This window comes from Pseudonaja textilis, chromosome 7 (genome assembly GCF_049901715.1).
Source record: "Pseudonaja textilis isolate UNSWEBS1 chromosome 7, rPseTex1.2, whole genome shotgun sequence".
NCBI lineage: Eukaryota > Metazoa > Chordata > Lepidosauria > Squamata > Elapidae > Pseudonaja > Pseudonaja textilis.
This window is the reverse complement of record NC_141996.1, coordinates 32,339,062-32,357,410: the sequence shown is the minus strand read 5'-3', so window position 1 is coordinate 32,357,410 and position 18,349 is coordinate 32,339,062. Positions and strand designations below refer to the sequence as shown.

At 35.9% G+C, this 18,349-nt stretch overlaps 1 protein-coding gene across 6 annotated transcripts in view; it reads left to right on the top strand.

Annotated features, from left to right (window-relative positions):
• The window catches only part of CBLB (Cbl proto-oncogene B), a 79,134-nt gene that overhangs the window by 50,750 nt on the left and 10,035 nt on the right, over nt 1-18,349 (top strand). For 5 of the 6 annotated variants that reach the window (XR_015744313.1, XM_087937376.1, XM_087937378.1 and 2 more), the window contains 8 exons: nt 745-948; nt 3,682-3,867; nt 5,877-6,245; nt 7,113-7,207; nt 13,074-13,211; nt 15,420-15,508; nt 15,598-15,726; nt 16,830-16,973. Coding sequence is in view for 5 of the 6 variants with exons in the window: in XM_087937376.1 (XP_087793502.1) it covers nt 745-948; nt 3,682-3,867; nt 5,877-6,245; nt 7,113-7,207; nt 13,074-13,211; nt 15,420-15,508; nt 15,598-15,726; nt 16,830-16,973 (1,354 nt within the window). In the remaining variant the exon portion in view is untranslated. The remainder of the gene's footprint in view (nt 1-744; nt 949-3,681; nt 3,868-5,876; nt 6,246-7,112; nt 7,208-13,073; nt 13,212-15,419; nt 15,509-15,597; nt 15,727-16,829; nt 16,974-18,349) is intronic. The other variant, XM_087937377.1, reaches the window with a different exon arrangement.

The window sequence follows — 18,349 nt, the reverse complement described above, 5'->3', positions numbered from 1 at the left end:
ATATAAAAAGTTTAATGAATCCTGCTGAGTCAGTTATCTGTGTATTTTCTGGACTTGAATTTCTGCTGCAAACTCTAACAAATAAACAGATTAAGAAAAAAATAAAAAAATCAACCTTAATTGTGGGGTCCTTGGTGCTCTCTGAGCTTGGTTGTTATCTTACAGACATTTTGGAAAACAAACAAATTCACAGACAATCAAGGACCCCATAATTCAACCCTCAGCTACAAATATTCTCTTTAACCTGAATTATTAAACTTGTCAATAGTCAATGCCATATTAATGAATGCTATCTAATGTTATAGTATAGTTAAATATAAAATAATATGGAATATTTCCAAAGCAGTACATATTGCTTCATTTGATAAATAAAGAATATTGTGTTTTCCAAGATGGGTTAGTTAAATTCCCTAACATGAGGGATAATATCATTTTTTCAATTTCTCAATATATTTGAGATATATTAAGAATGACAGAAGGGCATGAATGGATCTTACTCATGTAAAAACGAAGAATGTCCAACTTCAATTGGTCTTTCCCAACATGGTATGTAATAGAAAATTGCTGGTGCTGCTGTTCATTTGAAGCTTTTTTTTCTCTCTCTCTCTCTCTCTGTCTCCATGTTTGCATCGGTGTTTTTAAAAATACTATTAATATACTTTTCATTACCTTAAGAATCTACTATGTAATCAAATAATGCTAAATAGTTCTCAGCATTTAAACATTTTTGTTTTCATAATTCAGGAATCTGATGGTCAAGGATGTCCTTTTTGCCGTTGTGAAATCAAAGGAACTGAACCCATAATTGTAGATCCCTTTGATCCCAGAGATGAAAACATAAGATGCTGCAGTATTTTGGATAGCTTTGGTATTCCTATGCTTGACTTCGATGATGATGATGATAGAGAAGAGTCTTTGATGATGAATCGGTTAGCTTCTGTGCGAAAGGTGCTTCTCTTTTTCCTGAAATATGCAATAACTTTGTAGTTTGCAATTATAATTTACACATCAATTAAAGAATTTGCAATGGTTATAAGTGTGAAAACTGGACATAAGCCACTTTTTTCAATGCCGTTGTCACTTCGAACACTGACTAAATGAACGTGTAATTCAAGGACTTCCAGTAAAAATATGAACTAGTAGACTAAATTGCATCGTTGTCTATTCACTGGATGTAAACTGATGCATTCTCTCTTTTATTTTGTGGAGAGTATTGGAAAATAAGAAAAATTCTTTTGTATTATTATAGGAAACTATTTAGCTCATCAGCTTATTTCTAATTGTAGCAATCCAAGTGCTTCCATGAGAAAGGTACGGATACATCAGCATTTCCTATGTTTTCTGTCTAAAACCAGGTGTCAGAGTCAGATTCACTCCAATATTCCATTAATTATAATAGCTAATCACAGTTGAATATTAATTTCTACAATAGAGCAGAATAGAGCTGTGTCGATCCAGATGTTACTGAACTACAATTGCTGTTAATCTATGATATTGTATTTTGTTGGCATCTGCTGAGTCAGGGGTTCCCTGACACCCTATTTTGTCACCACTTCATGCATATATGTTATTTATAGCTGAAAATCTTTCCATAACTGATCATGCATGTACTAATATTTCATATTTTAGTATATTTCAACCCATTTTGAATATTCTGAGGATTAAACAAAATTTTTGAAGGGATCTCTATAAAGTTTAGTTGAAAGCAGGCTTATCATATTTAGAGCAAAATTCTGAGTAGTATATTTAAGCTGTATTTATACCTATAATACTGTTGCCTTAGCCTATATAGCTGTGATGGCGAACCTATGGCACACATGCCACAGGTGGCATGCAGAGCCCTCTCTGTAGGCATGTGAGTCATTGTCCCAGCTCAGCTCCACTGTGCATGTGCCTCCTGCCAGCCAGCTGATTTTTGAGTCTCTGTCATACATGTGTGGGGGGCCATATGCAGGAGACACATGCATGAGGGGTGGGGGGAGCATGGGTGTGGCGTGGCTTCCCACGCTCTCCATTTTGGGTCTAGTAGACCTCTCTGTAGCCTCTTGAAAGCAAAAATGGGCCGTGGGGGGACCAGGGGGTGGGGGAGAGCAGGGGGTCTCTGTCATACATGCTCACAGGGGTGGGGCAAGTGGCAGGGAGTTGCACGCGCATTGCATTATGAATGCAGGCACATGTGTGTGACGTTAGCACACAACAACAAAAAGGTTAGCCATCACTGCTATATAGGTAATTTGGGAATAGAGTTCTAGGACTCCTCCCACCTAATTTGCAAATGGAAACCAATAAATGAAGGTAAAAGAAAGAAGCAAATATAAATAAAATCATCAACAAAAATGTCACAATTTGGGCTGGCTTGAATTTCTTGATTATGTGGCAATCTTGTTGACTGCTGGCTGATATCCAGCCTTCATAAAATTGGCCACTGGTATAATTTTATGACTCTCTGTATATGTAACATACACATATGCAGACATGCCTATATGCACCAATATATTTTCAGGAAACTGAAAATCTTCTTAGTAAACTGAGAACAGAAACTGAAATTATATGCCAAAGATAGTCTTTTGACATTTACTTATCTAAAGGACTCTTTAGAATTGATCTTACACAGTATGATTCAATATCAAGATATCAAATTAAAGAACTGAAATGGCATTACTATTATAAAAATGAAATACCTAGTAACTTAAGATCTTTTTTTAAAAAAAATACTGTCTGAAAAACATAATGGCAGATATTGCAGAAAGCAAAAACAGTCTTGTTTCAGAAAACATCCAACTGTAAAAATTAACATTCTGATAGGGATTAGTTTTCTATTTTAAAGAACTCCAATAAAAACTAAAGATGGACTACTAAATTACTAACAGAGAGAAATAACTAGCTTTAAATGATCAAACAAAAGATTGAGGATTAAATTTAAGCCATTACAATGAAATCTTTATTATAGTCATAGACCAGCATAAATGATTTTACAAGATTCCAAAGAGTGAGGAGTCAAGTAGCATGAAACTTCAAATCGTATAAAGCTAGTTGTCTAACTTAGATAATAGATTGGATTATATTGACTTTTTCTGGGTTGCCTCTGTTGAGGGAGCAGGATTTCTACCTGTTTTACAAGATACAATCAAATCTGATTTCTGTAAGATGTACCACTTTCAGTCATCTGTTTACTTAATGACTATTTCTGTTTTAAGAACAAATTGTGGCTGCTAAATGAGCAGAGAGTGTGCTTTATGAATTGTGAGGAAAAAGAAGAGCTGAGTTTTGCTAAGTGCTCCTTTAAAAGTGGGATATAGTATTAATAATGTAAATAATTGTATTTTATTACCTGCAAATAGAACAACTATGGCAAAAGAAAGCAAATGTAGTATCAATAGTCATACATTCCTTGGGTGCAATCCCAAAACAACTAGAGCACCACTTGAACACTATTGGCATTGACAAATTCACCACCAGTCAGTTGAAAAAGCAGCTTTACTCAAAACAGTTTGCATCCTGAGATTATACCTGAGATGTAACACCATCAAACATCCACATCTGCCTGTCCCAGGTCCTTGGGAAAGTCTTGATAGAGGAACAAAAAATTCCAAATCCAGTCTGAACATCTTATATTGTTATAATTGACAAGTGCCTAGTAAGAACTTGCAAGTTGGTGCTTCATAATATCTTCTGTTGCAGTGTAATGAAAGACAGAATTCCCCAGTGACATCTCCAGGATCATCTCCTCTTGCTCAAAGAAGGAAACAATTTCCTGATCCCATACAAGGATCCCATCTTACCCTTCCACCAGTCCCTCCTCGATTGGACCTAATACAGAAAGGAGTTTGCCGATCTCCTTGTTCCAGCCCAACAAACTCACCAAAGGTAAACGTACAATTTAGTAATAGAACTTAGGAATTTAACATTATTTTTCTTAGAAGCAATATGAGGACCTCTTTAGTTGCTATTCTCAGGGTTTTTCTGCTTTTATTCAAATACACTGAAATCAATTAACTTGTGACCATTCCTGCACCTAAGCTTTTGCTTCTTTTTTCACTGTCAATATTTTGTGTATTTGGAAAAGCAAACAATAATTAGAACAAGTAAAGCATATAAACTGGTGTGTGTGTATGTCTTCACTGTTGAACTCTGAGCTCTCCTTCCTGTTGAAATGTGCAAACATTTTGTCACCATTCGAGAAGCATCGTCAGTGCGTTTTGAACTGATGATGTTTCCTCAAATGGTGATGAAATGTTTGTAACCAAATTGCCAAGCTCGGAGCTCAAACCAACAGCCTAATCTCCTTCCTGTGTTAATACTTCAATACTTTCTGTGACTTTTTATGATTATTATATATACACACTATCCTATGTCTCTATATAGTGAGATGCTCTAGTCAGTGCGGTACTCTATATTCTTTTCAAAAATCACGAGTTACCTTATAAAGTTAATTATTTTACTTATATATTCTACACTTACTTTCACAGATACTAGAACAAATAAAATTATGTGGGATACTCAATTACAATTAGTTGAAAAAATTATGGAGACTACTTTTGATTACAGTGAAGACAGTATTTTATGAGAAGAGAAATAATTATTTTATAAACGTTCTAAAGAATATCCAGCTTTGGATTATAGCTGGAACACTAAACAGATTTTTAACCAAACGTTGGATGCATAGTAAAAAAAAAGAAGATATTTAGAGTATGTCTAGTCTAGTCTAGTTTACTTTATTGTCATTGCAACTCGTACAACAAAACTAAATGCCATCTTCAGTGTACGTTATAACTATAGAAACAAAACACAAACACACATCCTTTACATTCTGTACAATTAAAAACCTGATATTGCATTAATATTGCACTACACAGTAGAATTTAATATAGTTGCTGCCCTGGGATAGAAGCTGTTTTTCAGCCTATTTGTCTGTTTTTATTATTCTTTACTGTCTGCCAGATGTAATAGTTCAAAAAAAGGGTGCCCAGGATGAGATGGAACTTTAAGAATGTTTTGAACTTTCGTAAGGCAGCGGGAGCTATAAAGCTCTTCCAAAGAGGGAAGAGGGTAACCAATGATCCTCTTGGCAATGACGTTAACCGTCTGGAGCGCTGTCCTATCTTGCCACTGTGCAATTGGCAAACCATACACAGGTGCAGTAAGTTAAAATACTCTCTATGATACAGCGGTAGGTTTTTCATTCAGTTGTTGTTTCCTGAGAAGTCTCAGGTAGTATAATCTCTGCTAGGCTCTTTTGATCACTGCTGCAACGTGAGCACCCCAGGTCAGGTCCTTTTTTATGATAACACCCAGAAACTTAAAACTATCCACTTGTTCCATTCGGCCTCCATTGATAAGCAAGGGCTGGATGTCTGATCTATTCCTTCTATAGTACACGATAAGCTCCTTGGTCTTATTGGTGTTAAGGACCAAATTATTGTCTCCACACCACAAAAGCAACCCATCCACCTCATCTCGATAGGCAGCCTCATTGCCCCCAGAGATGAGTTCCACCACCATTGTATCATCTGCAAATCATGTGCTTCCATATGTATGCAACATCTTAGCTTTGTACTGTATTAGTATTTTATTTTTCTGATTTGATGAGTTTTTAATTGTTAATTATGGATTGTTATTGATTTATTGAAGTTTGCAAATTGTCCATTGATATTTTAATTAATGTTATCATTTTAACTGACATTGAAAGAGTAGGCTTCTGGACATTATAATACGGTTTGCTTTTATATTTGGGTGTGTTTATCTTGATTCAAAAAAATTTGCAGAATTAATTTTGAGTTATGTATGTATTAGGGTGACTATACAAAATACTGTATTTGTCACTTAAGTATAGATTATATACTTAATGAAGCATTTTATTTTGTGTTATGCCTCAGTCTTCTCCAGGTATGATGAGGAAACAAGACAAGCCTCTTCCAGCACCACCACCACCAATACGAGATCCACCTCCACCTCCACCAGAAAGGCCTCCACCCATTCCTCCAGATAATAGATTAAGTAGACATTTGCATCATCCTGAAAGTGTATCTGCCAGGGAACAACCAATGCCACTTGAAGCCTGGTGCCCCAGAGAAGTGTGTGGGAATAATCAAATTGTGGGATGTCGTATAGTAGGAAATGATAATTGTCCCAAAACTGGACTTACTGCGAGCTCAAATATGAATGGACGACATTGTCGTATGGGTTCTGATCCATTATTTCTGCGAAAGCACAGATTCTCTGAATTACCTTTAGAAGGTACCAAGGTAAGAGCCAAATGGTGTGATGCATGAAGCTTAGTTTTAGTTAGGAATATTGAATTTGAAGTCTGATGCTGTTGAGAAGTGTGTGGAATAATTAAATAATAGCCATTTATAGGAAATGATAATTGGATTTACTGCAAATTTAGATATCAGTAGAAAACATTATTGCATGTTTATAATAAAAAAAATTCTGCAACAATTCTTATGTCATGAATTACCATTGGAAGATACATGATGCAATAAGTTTAATAAACACGAATGCTTAAATAATAGTACAGTATGAAGGTAAATGTAATGTATCATTTAGTGGCCTACTTAATTATAATTTATTTGAAAATTATATAGTAAAATAACTAAAAACATAATTCCATATCAGATTTTTTAAGGAATATGCTTATTAAAGTCTGTGGGGGGGAACCCTAGCTGAATTATTTAGGTAACAAAATACAAAATGGAATAACAATTGGAAGGGGTCTTGGAAGTCTTCTAGTCCAACTCTTTATACAAGCAGATCTTATACCGTTCTGGACAAATGGCTTTCCAATCTCTTCTTTAAAACCTCCAGTGATGGATTATCTACAACTTCTAAATGCAAGCTGTTCCACTGATTAATTGTTTTCACTGTCAGGAAATTTCTTAGGTCGAGGCTGCTTCTCTCCTAGATATCTGTTACATATTCTGTTCTGTTACAAAGTGTGTGAGAAAATCTTAGCTGAATTATTTATAGTGCTGAACACATGAAATTTATATTGATGACAGACAGAATGAAACATGAAATTAAAGATGAGAATGGGTTCAAAATGTTATAAATGAGCATTTTACTTGCATGTAGTTTGCAAATTACCATCCTGAGAAATCTATCTCTTTCAGATATTTTCAAATGGACATCTAGGTAATGAGGAATATGATGTTCCACCTCGCATTTCACCTCCCCCACCAGTTGTTTCAGCTATGCCAAATATGAAGTAGGTTCAATTTTAAGAACATTAAATTATATATTATATAAATTATGAGGATGCAGGATTTTTTATGAATGAGAATTATGTATTGAGTAGAATATGTTCACAAATTTGGGAGTTTTCAGATCTTCATTTATCTAGACGCCATCAATGTTCTGCAAAGATGAATTTTAAAAAATATATTTGAAAGTATTTTAAAAGAACATTAAAGAAGGCTGTGAATAAATATTGAAAGTTACCATATCATAGTCCCTTCATATTCTGTTAATAGGCATTTCATAATTATAATCATAAAACAGATCTTTACTGAAGTCTTAAAAATACAGAATTTGTGATGCATACAAACTTTGAAAAATCAGACTTAATAAGCCAATAATAATTTTGTATCAATATGTGATTTACTAATGTGAAAAGATAGTTTCTAGAATTAAGCAGTCATCTTCTCTTTCATCTTTTTGTCGAAACAGTAGGCTCTATGCCAGGAGAAATAAAGCTCTGTTTTGGAAGCCATTATGGTGATCTATAGTTTCATTTTTAAACAATGATAAAAAAACACTTTCTAAAATGGGGGAAGAATAGAATTACCTCCCTAAAGACTCTCTCCGGAACTTTTCATAAATCCTGGCAATGGCTAGGATGATCATGCTCGGAGACTTCTGCCTTGTCATGAAGCTTCTGAGTGACCTTAAGCCACGCTCCCTCGCAGCCATAGGGAGGAGACAGTGGCAAAACAGTTCCAAAATCTTGTGAAGGGAACTGTAAAGAGTTTTCCAGGCATCAACACTGATTTGAAGGCACATATTCACACAAATAATGCTTACTTATAGAAGTCATTGAAAGAATTTTGATGAAATGTTCAAAAAGTAATTTTTAAAAAAGATTTAGCAGTTTCAGTATCCAGGTTTGAGGAAAGCGGGTTACAATGGACCCAAACCTACCATCATAAAAATAGAAGAGTCAAAAAAAAGTTTTCCTAAAAGTTCAAAATAAAAATTCAGAATTTGAAATTGGCCTCTCTACGGGAGATAGGATAGTAAATTTTCAGTCACCATCATTCTTTCCTTCTAGTTTTCCACACATTAGACAAATATCTGAGAGAATAAATTAAGAATTGTGCATAGTGTTGATAAAAGGATTAGTAATATTTTCTTTTGTCTTTTTTTCCTCTATGGGACTCTGTTTCATAAATGCTGTTATTCACCACTAGATATAATCCCTTCCCCCAGATCTTTCAATTCTTATGAATCCGATGATAAATATTTCTCATGTCACCTCTTCAGTGGTGGGATTCAAAAAAATTTACTACCGATTCTGTGGGAGTGGCTTGGTGGGCATGGCAGGAGAAGGATACTGTAAAATGTCCAGTCAGAGGTAGTATTTACCAGTTCTCTGAACTACTTAAAATTTCTGCTACTGGTTCTCCAGAGCTAGTTGGAATCTGCTAAATACCACCTCTGCACCTCTTGTAACAACTCTCCCATCAATGCTGTTTATTCTAGGCTGAAAGTATAAAAGCAAAGAGTTTTCTAGTAAAAAAAGCCCTGTAAACATTAAGTAGCCGATACCAAACCATCTCAGTGAATCTTGAGGAAATTGTTTATTTTTTATTAAAGCTGGTATTTTACAGAATCCTCGTGATATGTTGATAAAATATGAAACCATTAAGGTTTTTAAAAAAATATGTGGCAAAACATCAGATCTGTATTTTATTTATTTATGAGAATGTATATGCCTGCCCAACTCACTGTCAGTAACTGGGCAGCTTAAAAACCCAATATAAAAATAGTAACAAGCCATAACCCCCGATGATAACTATCAATCAAATAAACCACTTGATAGGCTCTATCCTGATCTGGAGTCACCGGGCTCATTGACATGTCTTCAGGGCCTTTTGAAAGTTGTAGTGGGAGCCAATCTTATGTCCACAGGATGATTTTCCACTGGGAGGGAGCCATCATGGAGAAGGCCTTTCTTCTTGGTCCCAGTAGATGAACCTCCTTAGGAGAAGGGACCATTAACATTCCCTGCTCCCTCCACTCTAGTGGGTCAGGTAAATGTAATTGCAAAAAAATGGTCATTCAAATAACCTGGTCCCAAGTATTGCTTTAAAGGTGACAACCAGCATCTTCAATTGGACCTGGAAGTGGATCAGTATGCAGTTGCCACAGGAGAAATGACACATGTAAATCTAGGCCTGCATAAAGCCATGTGGACTGCCACATTTTGAACCAATTGAAACTTCTGGATACTTTTCAAGGAGAGCCCCATATCATCTTTTATTTATAAATAATAAATAATCTATTTATAAATAAACACTACTTATATAATAATATAAATTTATGTATGTATTTATTTAGCATTCATTTATTATATACTGCACATCTCATACAACCCCAGGTGATTTAAAATAAGTTTTAAAATATAGAAATGAATAAAGCTGAACTAAAATTACAAAACAAGAAAAAAATAACTAATAATATATGTTGTAAACTAAGAACATATACTGTATATTAGGTTGTGTCAAATTTTTCAACTTTCAATTTCTAACCATTAGAGGCTCAAAAGTTGTGACATTTCTTGGGCCATATTATAAAGATGTTTTGGTTACTTTAATATAATTTAGATGTCCTTGGTAAGTAACTACATAAATATCATAACTTTTTAACATTTTCTTTGTTTCATTAATACAAAAACACATTGTAAAAAATAAAGTCTTTAGACATTCAAATCAATAGGTCAATTAAGTTACATAATAAAAAATAGTATCTCATATGTCTATAGTATCATTTACTCACAAAGTTATGCTGAAGCAGGCACTCCAAAATCCAATTTTGATGCTGCCAATATACAAGCTTATTAGAGTAAATCTAACTTGCCAGGGCTTACCAGTTATTCATTAGATAAATCATAAGATGATATGTCGGATGTGTAAAGTATGTCATAGAAACACTATGCTTGACAATTGAATTTGAGATCAATGGTGTCATTTGGTATGGTTCTTATAGTTGAAAAGGAGCCTGTTATATCTGAAATGATGTCAAATTAATAGTTTCAGTTCAAGTATAATTTTGAATCACATATATCTTCATTAATACAATTAATTCAGTTTCTGTAGTTTTATATAGCATTCCTGCTGGCAAATGAAATACTCATTTGGGATACTGATAAAAAAATATATGCTTGTTTTGTCTTATTTTGTAGACTTTACAGAAAGTACCATAGTAAACTCTTGCATTTTATCTTATAAGTCTTACATTTCATTGAATGTTACAAACTTTTTATTAAAGAAATTAATTTAAAAAGCCATCTTCCTTTTTTGTTATATTTTATATAGCTTGAACTTTGAAACACAGTTTGCGTAGTACAAAATGCATAATAGTGAAAGCGAACATTTTAAACTCTGTTTTGGAAGGAAAAATGTTCCTTTTCTCATGAATCTCCCTCTAAATTATAGCTTGAAGCTAGTTATCTCTTTTAGTTCCTTGCATCACATTGGGTATTTTCCCCCATTGTTTTGGTGTTTAATTGTCCTAAAGCTAACCGAAATGGACACTAACAATCCATAACTTAGATGTTACACTTTAGGGTATTTGCAAGTATAACCAGAATCTTTTGAGTTCTATAATACTATCTAAATGTCTGAAATGCCTGTTTTTAAAACATCTGTGCATAATTAATGACACTTTCTAAAATTATCTTTGGAGATTGAGCTTTCAGAGTTGGGAAACACCGTTGTCTTTGGAGCTTATGGAAATAGATTCATAGCATCTTGTATTTTGATATACACTGCTCAAAAAAATAAAGGGAACACAAAAATAAGACATCCTAGATCTGAATGAATGAAATATTCTTATTAAATACTTTGTTTATTATATAGTTGAATGTGCTGACAACAAAATCACACAAAAATTATCAATGGAAATCCAATTTAGCAACCCATGGAGGTCTGGATTTGGAGTTACACTCAAAATTAAAGTGGAAAAAAACACTACAGGCTGATCCAACTTTGATGTAATGTCCTTAAAACAAGTCAAAATGAGGCTCAGTAGTGTGTGTGGCCTCCACATGCCTGTATGACCTCCCTACAATGCGTGGGCATGCTCCTGATGAGGTGGCGGATGGTCTCCTGAGGGATCTCCTCCCTCACCTGGACTAAAGCATCCCCCAACTCCTGGACAGTCTGTGGTGCAACGTGGCATTGGTGGATGGAGCGAGACAGGATGTCCCAGATGTGCTCAATTGGATTCAGGTCTGGGGAACAGGCGGGCCAGTCCATAGCATCAATGCCTTCGTCTTGCAGGAACTGCTGACACACTCCAGGCACATGAGGTCTAGCATTGTCGTGCATTAGGAGGAACCCAGGGCCAACCGCACCAGCATATGGTCTCACAAGGGGCTGAGGATCTCATCTCAGTACCTAATGGCACTCAGGCTACCTCTGGCGAGCACATGGAGGGCTGTGCGGCCCCTAAAGAAATGCCATCCGACACCATTACTGACCCACTGCCAAACCGGTCATGCTGGAGGATGTTGCAAGCAGCAGAACGTTCTCCACAGCGTCTCCAGACCCTGTCACATCTGTCACATGTGCTCAGTGTGAACTTGCTTTTATCTCTGAAGAGCACAGGGCGCCAGTGGCGAATTTGCCAATCTTGGTGTTCTCTGGCAAATGCCAAATGTCCTGCACGGTGTTGGGCTGTAAGCACAACCCTCACCTGTGGACGTCGGGCCCTCATACCATCCTCATGGAATCTGTTTCTGACCGTTCGAGCAGCCACATGCACATTTGTGGCCTGCTGGAAGTCATTTTGCAGGGCTCTGGCAGTGCTCCTCCTGTCCTTCCTTGCACAAAGGCAGAGGTAGCAGTCCTGATGCTGGATTGTTGCCCTCCTACAGCCTCCTCCACATCTCCTGATGTACTGGCCTGCCTCCTGGTAGCACCTCCATGCTCTGGACACTGCACTGACAGAAACCTTCTTGCCACAGCTCGCATTGATGTGCCATCCTGGATGCGCTGCACTACCTGAGCCACTTGTGTGGGTTGTAGACTCTATCTCATGCTACCACTAGAGTGAAAGCACCGCCAGCATTCAAAAGTGACCAAACCATCAGCCAGAAAGCATAGGAACTGAGAAGTGGTCTGTGGTCACCACCTGCAGAACCACTCCTTTACTGGGGATGTCTTGCTGACTGCCTATGCTTTCCACCTGTTGTCTATTCCATTTGCACAACAGCATGTGAAATTGATTGTCAATCAATGTTGCTACCTAAGTGGACAGTTTGATTTCACAAAAGTATGATTGACTTGGAGTTACATTGTGTTGTTTAAGTGTTCCCTTTATTTTTTTGAGCAGTGTATCTTTTAGTGATAATTTGCATTATAAATTATCAATGAGTTGTTAATTTGTTGAATTATTTCCATGGAACAATTGTTTTTTGACATGTTCAACATTTCAAATTTTATTTAAAGAAAATACAACTATAATTTCTTAATTTTATATTCAGTTCTTCTAGTTTTTTAAAAAAATAACATAGTATGGCTTAAAATTCTTAAGTTTTGCTTTGTGTCTCTCTCTATTGAGACATCTGAATTTGTTTTGCAAAGAAAGCTGCAGTTAATCAAAGCTGGAAATTTCTGTGTGTCTCCTTGGCTTGTGGAAAAAGAGAGAAGAGAGCAAAGTGCACAACCTCCATAAGGAAGTGGAACACATTTGTGTCTCATTAAATACACATACCTACTCTATTTTTGGCTTTGTTGTGGCAATAAAATAGAAAAAAATGTAATTAAATCCATTTGTAAATGCAGTGATTGATATATTTATTTTCTGTACCAACAAAAACTCATCTGGATCTGGTGTACTTTTCTCTTGAGGTCTTCTGTTGCTGTTATAAATTCCTTTTCTGAAAAATCAAGAGAACATGTAGAAGATGAGTACAAGATTCCTTCATCCCATCCTGTTTCTTTGCCTTCACAATCACTTCATTGCCATAATATGAAGTCCCATATTCGGTAAGGTTATTTAAAGATGATGGTAGAGAATCATTTTACATGACATTCAATTTAGTTTTATATTTTATTGATGTTAATCATAATGTTACTTTTAAGATTACATCTTTACACAGAATTTAACATATTTTGATACCAGGTTTCAGCACCTCACTGCTAAATTTCCACACAAGAAATAGACATACATCCTCAGAATATAATTCACAGCTTTTAACATATATTTCAGCAAGTACACACATGCACAGACACAAAAAATAAACATGATTGGGTCTGGGCTGTAATTAATAACTCCTTTAGGGTGGAGGTGATTCCATCAGCTCTTAAGGAGGCATTAGTGCACTCTGTCCTGAAGGAGTCATCTCCTGACCCAACCAGTCTGGCTTTTGTCCAGTCTCCAACCTTCCCTTTTTTAAGGAAAGTTTGTAAATAAGGTGGTTGTGTAGCAGCTGCAGAGAACCCTGGATGAAGCAGATTATCTGGACACTTTTCAGTCAGAAGTTAAGACTGGGTACAGGACTGAGACAGCATTGACTGTGCTCTTAGATGACCTCTGCCAGTAGTGAGCTGGGAATAGTGCAACCGTCCTTGTTCTTTTTGATTTCTTAGTGGCCTTCGATTCCATTGATCATGGTTCTTTCTGGACCATCTTTGGGAATTGGGGGTGAGTAACATTGTATTGCTTTGCTTCTCCTTTTTTCTCCAGGGCCCATTCCAGTTGGTGTTGATGAGGGTAGAGTTCCAACCTATGGCCCCAACTTTGTGGGATATCCCAGGGCTCAATTCTTTGTTCTGTCCTATTTAACCTTCAGATGAGGCCACTGGGTGAGGAGATCCAACAGTCTGGGATAAGGTACCATCAATATGCTGATGCTACCCAGCTTTGTATCTCCACCCTAGACTAGCTGTCCTATGTCAGTGCCTAGAGGCTGTAAGAATCTCAGTGGGATGCATTGGTTTTCAACTCAACCCAAGAAAGTGTCTGCATATTTGGGCCTTGTGATGATAAGGGTTTTCCACCACTAGTTCTGGATAGAGTGGCACTGCCCAGATGGATCCAGTGCACAATCTGGGTGTCCTCTTTGAATCAGAGTTCCTGCTAGAAGATCAGCTGCTAGAGGTGGCTAGAAGGGCCTTTGCACTACATAGGGTAGTATGCCAGTTGATTGATATATAGATTAAATTTTATGCCACCCATCTCTCCTGTAAGATGACTCTGGTTGTACCCATTTCTGGATAGGGAGGCTTTGCTGACAGTTACTCATGCATTGTGACCTCTTTTCTGAACTACTGCAATGTCTTCTCCATGGGACTGCCCTTAAAAAGCACTCAGAAGCTTCAATTGATACAAAATGTAGCTACACACATAGTAAAATGGGTATTTGATATATGTAACATCACTGCTTTGTGAGTTACCAGTATTCCAGCATGGTTTTGGGTGCAATTCAAGGAGCTGGTTATTGCTTGATCTGCAATCGGATTACTAAGGGGTGGTCTTCTCCCAGTTGTTTCTATCTGTCCAATTCGGTCAGGCAGATTGGGCATGCTGCAGATCCCCTCAAGAATGTTGGCTGGCGGAAATCAGGAAATCAACCCTTCTCTGCTGTAGCTCCTGCCCTTTGGAATATGTCCTGTCAGATACCAGGATGATCCTGACCCTATTGCCCTTTTGCAAGGCCACATAGACTTGGTTTTATGCCCAGGCTTGGGGCCTTGAATGTGTTAAGGGCCCTGTGTCCAAACTGTATTAATATATATAATAAATTTTGCTTGGTCTCATATATTTATTTTGTACTGTTTTAATTGTTTTCAAAGTCACATGTTGAGATGGGCAGTTATAGAAATTAAATACATCCCCCTCTCTCCCCTGCCCCCCCTCAATTTAATTAAGAATTCATATATGTATTTCCCTTTATAGGAACATGAAATAAATTATAATTGTCAGTCATTTCATCAAACTCTATTTGGCTTGAGTTCTGATCTGCCTCTATTGAGTTCATGCGCAATTGGTGCTAGAACATGATGATGCTGTCTTTTATTAAAAATTAAGATATATGATAGTGATTAAAAATGGGGGCAGAGGGGAAGAGTTGATGTCTGAAGTTAAATTTTTCTACTACTATTTTAAGTATCTTCATTTTGCATTTCATTTTTGCATCTAATTTCATGTAATTTCTATGTGATTAAAACTACAGGCTTTATGTTTGCTTTCAGTGTATTTGAAAATGGTCAGTGCTCTGGAATAAGTAGTGAAATGCACAATACTTCATCTGAGATGAAAAAATTGAAACAACCTGATATAGGTATGAGTAGTGCATGTTTAGAAGGGAAAAATTAACATGCTGTTTTTGAAACTTTAAAAATTAAGGTACTTTAAATGTTTGGTACTTAGGAGAAGCCTTTGATTCTACTATTCCAATACCTTTGCCGCCTCTGCGACCTCCACTGAGGGAAAATTTGAAACATGCATCTGTACTCAATAGAACGTCCTCTGATTATGACTTGCTTGTGCATCCTCCAGGTTATATATTCACTTTTTCTTCCAATATAGCAAGCTTCTTATAAATCTTTCAAACACAGCTATATGTAGACTAAATCTAAGACCCTGCACTAAGTATCGAATAAATGATGCCCCATTGATTTTTATGAATGTACAGGTAGTCCTCAACTTACAACAGTGTTTAGTGACAGCACTGAAAAAAGTGACTTATGACCAGTTTTCACACTTAACAACTGTAGTAGCATTCCCATGGTCATTCAGACACTTGGCAATTGACTCATATTTATGATGGTTGGAAACCAGATTCATTTAACAACAATTTGACTAATTTAACAATTACAATAATTCATTTAACTGTGGCAAGAAAGGTCGTAAAATGGAGCAAACTTATTTAACAAATATTCACTTAGTAGCAAAAAGTTTGAGCTCAATTGTCATCATAATTTGAGGACTACCAGTATTCTACAGTCAGTTCAAAATTATAATACATTTTTCTGCAAATGATAATATATTTGATGCATTAATATTTAGTCGTATTAGATTAAGAGTATGCAGTTTTGTGTATTTGTCTCCCACATGTAAATTTAGCTTGATGTGAACATTTTATTCAAAATCAAAATGAATTAAATTCCATCTCAAATTATCATAAATATAAGCATAATTTATAATACTATAGAAAATGTTCTGTTTTAATGTATATTCCTAAACTGGGAGAGGGGAAGATTTAATTTAAGAAAAAACTAGATTAACAGTTTCATCAAGACATGTTTTCTCAAATTATCTTGATTTGCCTGGCTGTTATTTGTCAAGCAAGTCAACAAACTCTCTTTAATTTTAATTTTGGAGAGAAAGGCTAGAATATTACATAATATGTTTCAATGATTTATTTCTAGCAACCTAAAACGGTGAGCAATTTCTCTAGCAGAAACTTTACTTTTATTTTGTATAATGGCTTCAAAGACCTCTACTGATATTGGGGTGTTACCAGAATGTGGGCTGTATCTTGGGTTAGCTATGGAAGAGCCTGAATAGTTTTATGACCTATATTAAAATCATTGTACTGCTAGATCAACTTTCGGAAAACAATCTGATAGTGGAGTTATATTATTTCTCTGTCAATGCAGGTGAAGATTTGTCCGACAATCCACCACCTTCCCTTCCTCCACCTCCACCACCTCCTGCACGCCATAGCTTCATTGAGCAAACAAGACCACTTGTTGCAGGAAATAGACCCCTGTCTGGACATGAACTGTACCACCCTCCCACTGGTAAGAAATGGTGATGGTGATAATTATTTTATTTTATTGTAGAGAGTTAGTTATAAAAAATGTTCTCAAATATTTAACTACTTGTCGGCAGAGATCTAACCATGCATTTGGAGGAGTACACTATAAAATGGAAGTTATGAGATTATGTAGAAAAATAAGTTAATTTCCTACATTTCTGAAATATATACTATTAATGGTATAGTGGTCTGCAAATTAAGAAATAGTTTATGTGTGGAATTTTGTCATATGAGAAGACATGGAAGATTAAAGACAACTCTGCAAAAACCAGAGCTGACAACCACAGAGGAATGAAGAGCTGGCCAGGCAAGGAGAAGAATTGAGATCACCCACAAATGTCCCAGACAGCTGCTCCTTGTGAGGAAGACCCTAACTGTCTCCAGTATAGAATAGGATCTATAACTGTTAGAGCTATTGGCTCTGCATTGCTGATGGAGATACAATTTATAAAATGGTAGTATTAGCACAGTCTAATTTTGCATAATTTATACATTTTATAAATGTTATTGCCGTCTTAATTTTTTAATGCTTCTCTCATTGAATATTGCTAATACTTGCTTCTCTAATTTTTACATGAGGCTTTAAAAAGTATTTAGGGCTGGTCCTCAGAGGCTTTTAAAGATTCTCTAATGATAAAGAGACATGAGAGAAAAATTAAAAACATGATTAGAGAGTAACTGTATTTAATATTAACTAAATGCAAAACTAAATCAAGCAAAATCAAATTTAGTCATTGCCCTGACTCTAGTCATTAGTTTAGGAAATGAAGCTCCCAGCATGCCATTGAAAATGAAGTGCAGCACTTGGTCTGGAAATGTTCTAAAGTCCTATCTTGCACAATAATTTATTCTCATATTATTTCCTTTTGAAACAGCTATTAAAGTTCCAACGGAAAGGTTCCAATCATTATTGTAAAAAGTTAATTGCTTTTATTTATTTTTATCTATTAAATATAACTCTTCTCCATTGATGAAAGACAGTAAGTAGAGCATACGTGTGTTTACTAATGCTTTGTCAGTATTGTTTGGTTTGAAGCACTCTTCATGAAAGGTATCTTCACCTAGGGTAGTGTTTTTTTTCCCCACTGAGAGGAAGATATGCCGCACATTATCTAATTCCTTTCAGAGGCCACAAGAAAGCTGAGAATCTTTGTTGGATGGGTGGATCTACAGTAAATCTACTGTACGTTAAAAGATTATAAAATACAATTGCAGCAAAGCAGTAGCAGACAGTGTGGTGTTCCACCACAAACGAGTGATAGATTTCCGGACAACTAGATGTTTACGACTTCTAGAGTGCATATACTTCAAGTTTTCTTTGAATTCTTTATGACATATTTCAATAGTTGGTTAAAATTA